The sequence below is a fragment of the Sinocyclocheilus rhinocerous genome, unplaced genomic scaffold (assembly GCF_001515625.1).
Source record: "Sinocyclocheilus rhinocerous isolate Xijiao unplaced genomic scaffold, SAMN03320098_v1.1 scaffold2928, whole genome shotgun sequence".
NCBI classification, from domain to species: Eukaryota; Metazoa; Chordata; class Actinopteri; order Cypriniformes; family Cyprinidae; genus Sinocyclocheilus; species Sinocyclocheilus rhinocerous.
Window position 1 is genome coordinate 5,794 of NW_015667294.1, and position 14,451 is coordinate 20,244.

Here is a 14,451-nt window from a genome sequence, read left to right on the forward strand (position 1 = left end):
TATGGCTGTTTGAGAAAAAATATTATTATTATTATTATTATTATTATTTATACGTGGTCTTTGTCTGCTTTAAGTAAAGTGAAGTTACTTTACTTAAAGCAGACAAAGACCACTTATAAATAATAAGACCACATTATAAAGCAGTTTGGATGGTTTCATGAAGACTTTGTATTTGTCCTTTACAGTAAAAACACTAATAAGTTATTGTGCAGATCTTAAACAATGGCAAGATATAAGACTTATAATATATTATAACTATGGGAAATATAATTCATTGTAACTTAAGTGGATGCAACATGTTCATTGTGTGTTATAAATCATCATACTCTTAAAAACTATAACCACAAATAAGTAAGTATTATAATACATTAAAACTGTTCTTATGACTATTTATGAGATGATACAACATTTTCATTCATTATAATGCCTTATTAATAACCTTATAATGTATTATAAATATGGGCTTCATAGAAAGTGTTACCAAAATTTGTTAGACTCTATTTGACCAATGCCTGACCCACCTCATATGCTGCCCTGTGAGATCATTGGCTACGTTTGCAATCATTCATCTATAATAATTTTGCATATAAAAGAGCAAATACTTCATTAGGTGCATTTGGCAAATATAGTTGAGCTCAATCTTTGAGATGCTTCTGTTTCTTTACATTCTCCTGTGTTTCTTTCAGCTTCAAGCAAAGGTGGGAAACACTCCTTGCCGAATGATGGGAGAACCTAAGCACCCTCTGCTTTTCAAGGATGGAGACGTAACTATTGGGGCACTTTTTCCAGTACACAGCATAGAGACATTATCTTCATTCAAGTTTACACAAAAACCTCAGTTTCTATCATGCTCCAGGTTTGTTATAATGTTATGTGGAATTTAGTATGTAAATGCATGTCTTTTACTTCAACAATGTCTTTATCTGTTTATACATTTAGTTGATATTAGCTGATTTGCTGATTTTCACAGTGTGAATCTGAGAGATTTCCGGCTAGCTCAAATCATGATTTTTGCCATTGAAGAGATTAACAGAAGTGAAAGTTTGCTCCCAAATGTTTCTATTGGCTACAGAATTTATGATACCTGTAGTTCAAGAATGTCTTCTATGAGTGCAACTGTCGGACTGATGAATGGTCTAGAGATTGAAGCAGGGGACACATGCAGTGGACAGTCTCCTATACATGCTATCATAGGAGAAACAGAGTCTTCTGCCACCGTGATTTTGTCCAGAACTACAGGACCTTTTAAAATTCCAGTGGTAGGTGGAAATTAAAATAGGTTTAATTACCATATTGTGGACACATTTCATTGTTTCCTCTATTTTTTAATTTTTTTAGATAAGTCATGCGGCCTCCTGTGAGTGTCTTAGTAATAGAAAAGACTACCCCTCATTCTTCAGGACTATTTCTAGTGATTACCACCAAGGCAGAGCACTTGCATACATAGTCAAGCACTTAGGCTGGTCTTGGGTGGGAGCTGTGAACAGTGACAATGATTATGGAAACAATGGAATGGCCATATTTCTTAATACAGCTCAGAAGGAAGGTATCTGTGTGGAGTACTCTGTGAAATTCTACAGAACAGAGCCTGAAAAACTCAAAAAAGTGGTAGACACAATAAAAAAAGGTACCGTAAAAGTGATTGTTGCATTCATTTCATTTCTTGAGATGGGTTTATTAACTGAACAGCTAAGTATTCAGAACATAACGGGCCTCCAAATGGTCGGTGTGGAGGCATGGATAACTTCAAAGTCTTTGATCACTCCAACAACCTTTCGTGTGCTGGGAGGCTCACTGGGGTTTGCAATGAGAAAAATCAATATTGAAGGTTTTGCCGATTATGTTATAAAAGCATTCTGGGACACAGCTTTTCCATGCTCACATGGTCAAGGGAATGATTCTCAGATCAAAGTAAATTGCAGCAGCTATCAGGATCTGCTTGTGCTGAAAAATTACAATGAAGATGTGCCTGAACACAGATTTTCAAGCAACGCCTACAAAGCAGTTTATGCTGTGGCTCATTCACTACACAGTCTACTCAAGTGCAAAACACAAGAAGGCTGTGAGAACGGCCTGAAAATACAACCACAGCAGGTAAATAAATAAATAAACCAGAATTGAGCTAAACAGATAGAGATAAGTAGGTAACACTTTATAATAACTTTCATTAATAAATCATTAACAAACATTATAAAATGCTTAACAGATCATTAGATAATATATATTCACATAGCTAGAAATATGAGATAATGTGCTTGTTAATGTTAACAAATGTACTTATTTAACATTACCTAATGATTAACAGACAGACAGATGGTTTACAATGATTAAAAGCTTCATTACTAAATCATTAACAAACATATGATGCTTAACTGATCATTAGTCAATGCGTACAAATGTCATTAATCTTTTGATTCATACGATCATGCACTTTTAAAAATCTTCAAATGATTTTAAAGTAAATTATACAATGGTTACAAGCTTATTTGTTAATGTACTTTTGAATGCTAACAAATTAATCATCATTAAACTTCAGTTCACATATTACCTAATGTTCGTTTTTACATTTACAAATGTTGTGAAAAAAGAACTTAAGTAATTTTAAGCTCTTTACTATTCACTGAATTCATGTTAACACATTATTCATTAACTCATAACCACAGTCTGTAAAGGCCATATATTTGGTCTCTGTTTTAGTCTTCTACTATTTACACATCTTAACAAATCATTTATTAATTATTTGTTCATGTTTTTGCAGTACCCAATCTAAAGTGGAAACTATTCATCATTTGTAAATGTTTATAAATGTTTAATAATCATTCAGGACCTTAATGGGCATTGGACTTTTAGCTGCTGTAACAACGTTTGTGTAAAGGGTGGTTAGTTAAGTTTATGTAAATGCTTCTTAAAGACGTTACAAACGTTGTAATTTGGGTGCAAAACATGTTTTTATTGCCTCAACACTTATATTAGTATACTGTATCGTTAAACAGGGTGTTCCTTGAATCATAAATCAGCAGGAGAAAAAAAATCAATTTTTCAAGAAAATACTTGTTTATTTATCAAAACATACTATAACATAATTGAACCATGTTCCCTCATAGTAATCAAACTGACCTCTCTACACTTCTGACCCCTTACCCAACCCTTAAACCTACCCATACGACCAACCCCTAACCTTACCCATATCACACCTCAATAGCAGCAAAAGTGTTGTACATTAACAAAAGCTTTTAATCATTGTATAACATATGTTCAAATTATTTGTAGATTTTCAAGAAGTGCATGATCATATGAATTAAAAGTTTAATGACATTTTTCAGCATTTAAATTTACATTAATTATCTGTTGATTATTAGGTAATGTTTAATAAATTTAGTAATAGTATAGCATATATTAACTAACAATTTGTTAAGCATTGTATAATGTTTGTTAATGATTTATAAATGAAAGTTATTATAGAGTGGTACTGATAAGTATTTCTGGTTGACATTGTATTACAATTTGTCAATTACATCTAATTTGTCTTTTCACTAGGTGGTTGAGGCTCTGAAAAAGGTAAATTTCACTGTAAAGTTTGGAGATCATGTGTGGTTTGACAGCACTGGTGCCACAGTAGCCCAATATGAAGTTGTGAACTGGCAGCAGGATTTTGATGGATCAGTCCGATTTAAACCAGTGGGATACTATGATGCCTCACTGCCTCCTGACCAGCGCTTTGTGGTTAAAACTGAAAACATACTTTGGGCTGGAGGACAGCTGGAGGTAAATGCCAATAACCTTTTTATTTTTATTTTTTTATTATTTTTTGTTTAAACTGGGCTGCCAAAATCTAAAAAATGCAAATGCTAGCACTGACATCTAATACAAAAGGAGAATATTACACTATAAGTAAATGATTATTATTAAGATAAAAAATAACAGTGACCTCAACCATTTTGCAAATGTATTTTTTTTTTCAAGAATAAAGACCAAGTTATATACTTTGATAGAGTAGAAAATGTAGACGGCGTTGAAAAACATACACACACACAAAAGTGTACATAACTATATTTTTCGATGTAGAAGCCAAGGTCTGTGTGCAGTGAGAGCTGTCCTCCAGGCACTAGGAAGGCTGCACAGAAAGGAAGACCTGTCTGCTGTTATGACTGTATTCCATGTGCAGAAGGAGAAATCAGTAATGAGACAGGTAAACTTCAATCAATCTCAAAGTTCCAAAGAAAATTGGTTAGTTGCTCTTTTTGTGGTTTTCTTTTGCTCTTCAGGGTGCAGTTTTTTATCAAAGGAGTTCATAAATAAAATAATTTTGTTTTTATCTCTAACCATAGTAAACACAACTTCCTTTCCAGATTCAAATAACTGCAGGCAGTGTCCAGGGGAATACTGGTCTAATGCTGAGAAAGATAAATGTGTGTTAAAGACTTTAGAGTTCCTCTCATTCACAGAAGTTATGGGTATAGTGCTAGTCTTTTTTTCACTGTTTGGAGCAGGATTAACTCTGCTGGTGGCCATCGTGTTTTACAGCAAGAAGGACACCCCCATAGTAAAAGCCAACAACTCAGAGCTGAGCTTCCTGCTGCTCTTCTCATTCTTTGGCTTACAATATCTCCTCCATTTCCCTCCAAAAATATGAAATATTATAAGGAAAGAATCATTCTTGAATGCAGTCTGGGTTCTACTATAGGTTTCTGGGCTGTGTTGGGTTATATTGGCCTACTGGCTGTTTTGTGCTTCATTCTGTCTTTTCTGGCTCGTAAGCTGCCTGATAACTTTAATGAAGCCAAATTCATCACATTCAGTATGCTCATATTCTGTGCTGTATGGATTACATTTATACCAGCTTATGTCAGTTCTCCTGGAAAATTTACTGTAGCTGTGGAGATATTTGCCATTTTTTCCTCAAGCACTGGTTTACTATTCTGCATATTTGCACCTAAATGTTATATCATCCTACTAAAGCCTGAACAAAATACAAAGCAACACATGATAGGAAAAACAACATCTAAGTTTTATTGACAAAGAATACAATATGTATATTAACACTGCAATATATATATATATATATATATATATTATTGGTTTAACGGTACATGTATTTGTCCCGAACCATCATGGTACGTATGTCACGGTTCGGTTCATGCAGTCAGAGGATGAATACAGTCAGTCATAGGCGATCAATCCAGAAGGGGGCGCTTGCAGTAATGCAACGCTAACCGTCACCACAGGAAAGAGCAGAAGAAGAGACGATCTATGCACCAATCCAAAACAAGAATGGCAAGTTCAGACGCCACAAAGAGCTTGAAGAACCGCCTGCTTGTTTTAAATTAGCAGTGTGGGAAAGTTTGGGGTTCTAGAGATGCGGCTGTAAATAAGAACCGTTTTTTTGTTTTATTTTGGCCGATCACTCTTCCAAAATTGCACACAAACTGCATTGCCATCATTTCCCAAAATGTAATTTGTGTGGAATTTTTATGAGGTCTGTAAAGAGGAGAAAGTACTGTACCAGGCAGATAAAGCTCACTGGTCACGATGCTTGAAATATAGAAAGACAAATATGTGGGGGTTTATATGAATGTATCTTTCAAAGGAACTGACCGTCTCCAGAAATGCTTTGATGGCATTTTCTTTTCCTCTTACCTCCATATAATGCCCAAGGAAACGCTGTATCACTATTGTTCCATAAGCGCCACCTGCTGTCATTTTCATTCAGTCCGTCAGCTGTTTTTGTTTTGTGCAGGTGTCTTGTGTAGCTTAATTTAACAAATCAAAAGTTCTGTTTTTGCTTTAAATCTTGAAATTATACAATCTAATTAAAATCAAAAACAACTGCTAATGCTACATGTAGCATTACTGTCTGTTCAAAAATAAAAATACATTTCCTGTTGTACCAAACTTGTATCGAACCGTGACCCCAAAACCGTACGTACCAAACCATGACTTCTGTGTACCGTGTACCACAAGCTTCTAGAGGGCTAACTCTGAAGTAATGAATTTAGGTAGATGGGTGCAGAGCCAGTGGTGGTTTTGTAGGCAAACATTAATGCCTTGAATTTAATGCGAGCAGCTACTGGTAGTCAGTGCAAATTGATGAACAGAGGTGTGACATGCGTTCTTTTCGGCTCATTAAAGATTAATCTTGCAGCGGCATTTTGGATTAATTGTAGAGGTTTGATAGAAGTGGCTGGAAGACAAGCCAAGAGAGCATTGCAATAGTCCAGCAATATATACAATACAACAATATATTATATAAATATATATATATATATATGCAAGAAAGTGTGTGTGTGTGGAAGATGAAGTGTAAAGGGGTTTGGTGTCTCAGGTCTGTGACACTGAGATGTGACATGTTGTAACCTGAAAATCAGGCTGACGCAAAGGCTTACTTTAGTTGCATGCACTCACCTGAGAGGAAATTTCATAGGTGTATCCACAAACATGGAAAGACGCAAATAAGAAACCCTTTATTTAAAACCCAGAAGATACACCATTTTAGTGTCATAAATATCAAGGGGGTAAAATTGTCAACAACAAAGGGAATGAACAAAACACATGATGCAACTGACTGTTAAATAAGGTGTGATTATTGAATTGTTTACGGTTTGTTTCTAAAATGTCACAAGGATGATTTACAATACAAATTGTGAATGAGGTGCTGAAGGGGGGTTGGGTTTGGGTGAGTGACCGTGTAAAGACACACACACACACATACATACATACATACATATATGTATAGTATGCATGAAAATGCATCTATTAAAGACATCTTATAGATTTAATATGGGCTGCTTTTGGTGCTTCACACCTTTTTATTGGTCATTTTGTGTTTCAAGAATAAGGCCCAAGGTTGAGAATTATGCTATTAGTTACTTAAATATAAAAATGTTTTTCTCTATTTAGCCAGAATTTAACCAGGCCCGGACTGGCCATCGGGAGCACCGGGAGAATTCCCGGTGGCCTGGCACCTGATTTGGCCCGCTGCCCTGTTTTTTTTTTGTTATTATTATTATTATTAATATTTTATATGTATGCCTTCTCAATGTAACGAAGTGATCATTTCCGATTTTTTCATTCGATAATAAATCATAAATTGGTTAGTCTTGACTGGCAGCGCTGCACTATACGAATCAGTTCACGTCTGTTCCGCGCTTCCGTCAAACAATTCCGAGCAACACCGATGCGTGGGACTTGATGAAAGAGAGAAAGCGGCCAGAAGAAGCAGTGAAATGTACCAACATCACTGACCTGTTCAGGGCTTCAAGTGCAGGTCAGTTTCATCTGTAAATACGCTAGATAGTCTAATTTTGTCTTTATTAACCTAGTTGAGTATTAAACTGCTAGTATCAGTACTAGCACCCCATTATTATCATCATTCAGAATACTGTGCTAAAGGACATCAATATCGATTGTAAAATACATTAAAAAAATTTAGCAGAGACAGATATTCACGTGGATTTATTGTACAGGGAGGGAGGGAGCTAGAGCAGACAGCAACACAAAAATAATATTGTAACAACAATAATATTGTGAAAACATTTTTATTATTTAAGATAACTGATTTCTATTTGAATATATTTTAAAATGTAATTTATTCCTGTGATTTCAAAGATGAATTTTCAGTATCATTACTCCAGTCTTCAGTGTCACATGATCCTTCAGAAATCATTCTAATGCTGATTTGCTGCTCAAAAAACATTTTATTATTATTATTATTATTATTTTGTTGAAAACAGAGTCGATTTTTTTCAGGTTCTTTCATGAATAGAATGTTCAGAAGAACAGCATTTATCTGAAATAGAAGTCTTTTGTAACATTATTAACCCTTTAGGCGCCAGAGATTTTTGGAAAAATGCTGGATTTTTTTACATCAATATTTCAAAAGCTTGTGGCTTGAAAGGGCTTAAAGATAGAGATCTACTGTAAATTAGAAAAATGTTGGGCATGACCGAAAGTTTATGTGGGGTGTAAATATACTCATGTAATTTGCATATTATGACGTCATCAGTAGGGTTGGGTATCGTTTTGTTTTTTTTCGATACCAGTGCCAAATCGATACTTTTAAAATGGTTCCAGTGCCTAAACGGTGCCTGAACGATACTTATTAAAAAATAAAAAAATAAAAATTCCCCCCAAAAATGATGGATTGGCCATTAGAATAGAAATAGAATAGAGAGTGCAAATGTTAGAGGGTCAAGTTTTTTAATTAAAAAAAACAAGCAGATAAAATTAGAAGTAGCATTAGAATAGAGTGCTAGAATTTTATAATATTATTTGCATGTACACATGTGAACAGTAGCCTACTGTTTGATCAGTTCATCAGTAATATTCAGGAAATAATAGATATTGAATGGATGTTTGAACTTATTTGCATGTTTATTTTGTCTTTTTATCCTCATTCCAAATGATCAGGAAAAGAGGAAATCAACAGTAAAACAGGAGAAAGTAGTAAATTATTACTATATTATTGTGCAATAGTAAAATGCATGTGCCTATTCAGCTGTTGGGAGTTTAGAAACAGATGGGCATATCTGTTGGTTTCATTTGTAATGAGGTTCCAGAAGTCATCAGTCAGAAAGAGGGACAGAAAGTCTAAGGGTGCAGCACTGGTCAAATCTTTCTCTCCTAGATAAACAACAGGCTCATCAAAGCGTTTAATCCAGTCCTGATACAGTTCTTCATTTCTCAAATAAACCCAGCCACCATTGACATCGCTATTTCCAGCCCTATGTAGATCCAGATCACCCCAGCTGCCTCTACCACGTCTCCCGGCTCTCCCACGCACAGCACGGCCACGTGTACCGCGGTCATTCCCACCTCTTTGGGGCACTGGATCCAGAGCCGCTCTGACTGGATCCAAAGAGCTAGTGCTACTTCCAGCCCTATTTCTCCTACCCCTGCTGCCTCTACCTCTAGCAACAGCTCTCCTATGGATACTACGACCACGTCCACCCCTGCCACCCCAATCCCCGTTGGGCAAAGGGTCGAAATTATCACTTGTTTGTGCTTCGTGAACAGTGTTGGGCAAGTTACTTCCAAAATGTAATACATTATATATTACTAGTTACTGTCTTTTGAAAGTAATTAGTTACATTACAATATTACTGTCTCTGAATTGTAATGCATTACACTACTTTTGAGTTACTTTTGAGTTACTTTCATCCAAAATATCCACATAAGTATTGTAAAATGCCAAAATGTAGTTTAATGCTGCTCATTCTACATCCAGTGGAGGGTAATGTGGTAGGTCTATATAGCATAAAATATGAAATCATATTTAGATACGATGACCGATCGTCATTTCTAAAAGGCAAATATTCCCCTTCAGAGCCAGAATCGGCGAATAACATTTGCAACACATCCTCAACTTTTTATTAGCCATTTAGCTATTTTCTCTCAAAAATCTCACAATTTACTCGCACGCTATGAACTGAACTGCTTCCGCATCAATGACACGATAGCTCACTTGCTCTGCTATTTCCTCGAACACTTTGAATAGGAACATGACATAATTTTGGTCTAGAATCGAAGTACTACATGTCTGCCATCTAGTGGTAGTGAATACAAATGAGATATTACACCATATTAGGAACTACAGTCTATTTTATTAAGTATGACGTCTTGTCACAATTGTGAGACTTTGGCGCTTAGAGGGTTAAGGTCTTTATCATCACTTTTGATCAATTTAAAGCATCCCTGCTAAATAAAACTAATAATTTATATACGTACAAAGATGTCCTTTTAAGAGTACTACTCCAGTGACAAGCTGTTGTACCCCAAAAGGTAAAATGTTGGTCCCTTTTTTTCTGTGTGGCCTGGATGAGTGTGAGATTTCCCGGCCTGAAATTGTGTCCCAGTCTGCAGACGACTTCCCTTACTGATCACGTCTCTTGCGCGGCGGGATGTTGGACTCATGAAAAATAATCTCGTTGTTTGTATTCACCAAAACTGATTTACTGAAGTCAAAAGAAGGATTGAATTGGCATTAGTGCGAGCAGGGCTTGCTGTGAGGCGGAAGCGACCAGCCGGCAGAGGATTCCGCAGCCTTACTCGAACAGTTATGTTCACGATTTCTGATTTACTTAACGTATACTGCGTTGAAAAAAATAAGACCTGCATATGTATCTTCTTGAGGCTAAATTATCATGCGTCACAAACTCCTCGTTAAATGCATTTTAAGTCTAGTCAAGTCAAGTCACCTTTTTTTGTTCAGTGCTGTAACTACTAGCTGGTCATTAAACAGTCCACGCTTCCAAAGCACTGATGTCCATACATTTTATTTATTAAAATGGAACACTGTGAAAACTAAACACAAACAGAAACAAAGAAAACACAGTTTTACACACAACATTACTAAGGACATCAAAACCCCCCCAAAAATTAACACTTTTACCGTGTTTGCCTGGTAATGAGCAGTAGACTTGTCAGGAGCACTAACATGTGTATCTGAATTCACGTCTCGCCATTCAGTTTGCGCTAACACTTCCAGGTTAAGTAAATCAGGAAAGTCACGTAACATTCAATCTAGACAAACTAAATACAACAATAATAAAATACAATACCAACAAAATTAAGAAATTGGCACAGATACACAGAACACACCTTTAAATTATGACGTCATGAAAATACAAAATAAACATTTCCCCTGAAATCACAAATACGTCATACCTGACCTATCAGCGTCAGCTACACTCCCACCAAATTACCTTTGATTTATCTGAAAAACCTACAAAATGCAAACAATCAAATAATCAATGGAAATTTCCAAGCATCAACATAGTACATGAAATCAAACAACATAATTCATAACCTACAATTCATAATTGTAGACTCTTCAGCTAAAATAAACAAACTGTTCACCATATATCACATTTTAATATTAAACAATGTTAAACTCAATACAAAATCAACATGTGACCAAGATACAAACTAATGCCAACATACCAATGTGACCGATATTCTAATAAAGTAACAGGGCAATTTTATTTTTTCACTTTTGGCTACAAGAACTACCAACTTTTGAATAGGGCGTTCAATAATAGAGGGTTTAGTGAGGCATTCACCGCTTTTTTCCAACCGCAGATCCCCCATCTGTATTGTGGCCTTCCGCACCAATCCATCATCGTCCTTGCAAACTTCAAGTACCCTAGCCAACCTCCATTCGTTACGAGGTACTTCCCCTTCCTTCACAATGACAACATCACCAACTTGCACATTCCGTCTTGGTGTGTGCCACCTTTGCCTAAGGGAGATGTTAGCAAGATAGTCTGTCCTCCATCTGCTCCAAAACTGTTCACACAAATATTGCACCTGCCTCCACCATTTCTTCACATAAATATCTTCCTTGACGAATGTACCTGGTGGAGGGAGTGGAACAGATGACTTCATGGTAAGCAGATGGTTAGGGGTTAGAGGCTCTAAGCTTGAGGGATCACTGAGGCCATCTACTGTCAGTGGACAGTTATTGACTATAGACATTGCTTCATAGAAGAACGTACGTAAGGAAGCATCATTTAGTCTCCCAGCACTTTGTGCAAAAACTGAACTCATTACACCCTTAACGGTTTTAATCTGCCGCTCCCAGATGCCTCCAGCGTGACTTGAACTGGGTGCATTCAGACAGAAGTCGCACTGCTTGTTTGCCAGATATGCTGCCACTCTCTCTTTACTCACTTCTTTTAAGGCATTCTTCAACTCACTCTTTGCCCCTACGAAGTTAGTTCCTTGGTCTGATCTAATTTGTCTAAAAGCTCCGTGGATAGCTATGAAACAACATAAAGCATTGATGAAAGCATCAGTTGTCATGTCTTCCAACATCTCTATTGGCGCTTTTCCACTGCATGGTACGACTCGGCTCGGCACGGTTTGCGTTTCCACTGCAGTTTAGTATCGCTTTGTAGACAGCTCTGGAGCAGAGACAAGTGAAAAGGAGACCATACTATATTTACAGTATATTCCTTGCGACCTTGCTTGGTGCAAAAAGAACCAAAACAGTCCATGCCACAATAAGTAAATGGCGGAGAAGGATCAGTACGGTCACGGGGAAAATCTGGCATTCGTTGTTGTTCTGGTGGCCTACGAGCTCTCCTACAAGGAACACACTGCCGTATGTACTGGGCTACCACCTTGCTGCCATCAATAATCCAGAAGCCATTGGCTCGCAGTTATTTCAGAGTCTGTCCCCTGCCTTGATGTTTAATTTTTTGATAATGATGTCCTATAATAAGGCGTGTGACAACACTATCCCTTGGGAGGATTGCTGGATGCCGCAATTCAAAAGGTACAGATGCATTCCTCAGTCATCCTCCCATCCTCATTATTCTATCTTGCATGAATAGATCAAGCTGATAGAGGGGATGATTGCAAGGCAGCTTCCCAGGTTCCTGGCTAAGTACATACAGCTCTTCTTTAAAGACATTCTGTTGTGCAAGTCGAATAAGAGTGAATGAAGCCCTCCTTCTTTCCTCCACACTTAAAGGCTCTAGTATCTTCACCTTCTTTACTAATCTTTGAATCCAGGCAATGACGTTCACAGCTGTAGTCCTTTTTGAGAACTGTGATATTTGCTGTTGAAAATCCACTTGCTTTATGGCCTCGGTCTTCAATACTTGGATGGCCTTGACCTCCGGGTCTCCCACCGACAGCTCTAACGTACAGCATCTATAGAAAATGATAAAATGCAATAGAGGTGTGACGTGCAGTTTCTGTCTGGTGTTGAGGTTATTCTAAACTATTCTACTGAATCCTAAATAAGTGTACACAAACACACACACACACAACCAAGTCAATATAAAGTCAAACACAAGAGTCATGCGAAGTGCCGATTTTTTCAAACCAGCTGTCCTGAACTTCCGATACTGCATGACGTTCGAAGCTTCAAACGTCATCAGTCATGTGGTATTGTCATTTCGATACAAGCATTGGCACAGTGTGTGATACAATAGTGTTTTGAAAACTGCGTTGGAGCATCTTAGCCTCAGTATCAATCGTCCCATCACTAATATGGACTCAAAGTTTGGAGAAACAAACTACATGGTAGTGTTATCATAAATATCTATATTTGATACCGATACTGAAATATCTGACACGGTTCCATTACTCATTTTCCACAGTATTTACCGTATATAGCCTACACTGATACAAGCTGCGTCTCTCTTTCCTCTCCGACAGAGTTTGACACACATCCACCTCCTGTCGATTACAGAGTCTGAATGTCCATGCGGGATTGCAGGTATTCCGCATAATTTTAATCATTATGTGGCGAGCGCTTTATTGTAACATGAGAACACAGTCATATAATCGCAGAAAACTGGATGCGAGCTCTCAAATAGACCTAATTATACAAATGAACTGCCTGTCCTCTCACTCCGATATTGTTTGTGCGCAGACTGTGTGCAATCACGATCTCTCCGTGCTTTTAAAGTAGAAATTATTTCTCTTCGATTCTGGATTAAACTTTGTCAAAAGTTATCAGAATAGATCCACCCACGCCTGAGCGATGAAAATCCTACTGGAAATTGTATTGGCTTAAGTGAAATGCACCAGAAAGTCTTTCAACAATCTAAGATGGAACTTTTATTTCTTTACAATGTAAGTTTATGCTAGAAATGTTTTGGAATGGAATATTTGTCTGATTTGTACATATAAATATCCTAGTCTGCCTAATGGCATCATTACATTGTACAGTCAGGTCAAAGCCATATGATGTTCCATTATTCTAAATAAATAACATATATGGCCTTAAATCACTGCTTTTAAAAAATCACTGCATATTTTGAATACCTCAAACTGAATTGAGGTAATTTGTTTTATAATTTTATTATTGACTGTATACTTGTCTTTTTTTGTGAATTAAATTCAGTTTGAAATCAAAGTTGAAATCAAGCTTCCTTGTGCTGTAAGCTTTTGCAACAAAGTTACCCTATTTTAAAGACACAAATACACAGAATGACCAAATGTTTAAGATTGAGATTTTTGTAATGGTAATTGATCAATATTTATATGTATGTAAATAAAAGCCTATATTAAAATCTGTTCATTATATAAAGCGAATGTGTCTTTTTAGAAGACTTGGATTAAACCAATTTCAAAGCTTGAAATAATGAGTGCCTTGAAAAAGTGGATGGACAAAAAAAAACAAATTTAAATATCTATATTGCAGTATACAGTATGTGTTAGTTTTGCCAGAGGTATTGAAAATGATTAGTCGTCATGAAATCAAAAATGACCTTACTTACTTTTTTAGTGCACATTACAAGTCTTGTGGTGAACAATTGAACCATGTAAGTCAATACACTGAAAAAAAATTGTCTGCCATCGCTTCGCTCTGGAACGGCGTTCTCGCTCTGATGACGTCAGTTTGATGGCTTGGGGAGAATTCTCTTGTTAAGTCATGACGTAAAGACTGCTGTTTCCGGGTCCATGCCTCTACTCATTTCACTTGAGAATACTATCTCA

General features: G+C 36.6%; 1 protein-coding gene across 1 annotated transcript; it reads left to right on the forward strand.

Annotated features, from left to right (window-relative positions):
* Positions 1-508: 508 nt before the first annotated feature.
* On the forward strand, positions 509-4,633 carry LOC107733658 (extracellular calcium-sensing receptor-like). The gene is made up of 7 exons (XM_016545389.1): positions 509-553; positions 687-856; positions 971-1,256; positions 1,339-2,094; positions 3,538-3,765; positions 4,066-4,189; positions 4,350-4,633. Exons 1-7 carry the CDS (start codon positions 509-511, stop codon positions 4,631-4,633), a joined length of 1,893 nt encoding a protein of 630 aa, XP_016400875.1.
* Positions 4,634-14,451: the final 9,818 nt, after the last annotated feature.

Excerpts from the sequence above, each read along its gene's own strand:
- LOC107733658 (XM_016545389.1), top strand. The coding sequence starts at position 509 with ATGCCTGACCCACCTCATATGCTGCCCTGTGAGATCATTGGCTAC. Across the intron at positions 554-686 it reads CCTGTGAGATCATTGGCTAC|CTTCAAGCAAAGGTGGGAAA; the intron begins GTTTGCAATCAT and ends TGTTTCTTTCAG. Across the intron at positions 4,190-4,349 it reads AGAAATCAGTAATGAGACAG|ATTCAAATAACTGCAGGCAG; the intron begins GTAAACTTCAAT and ends CTTCCTTTCCAG.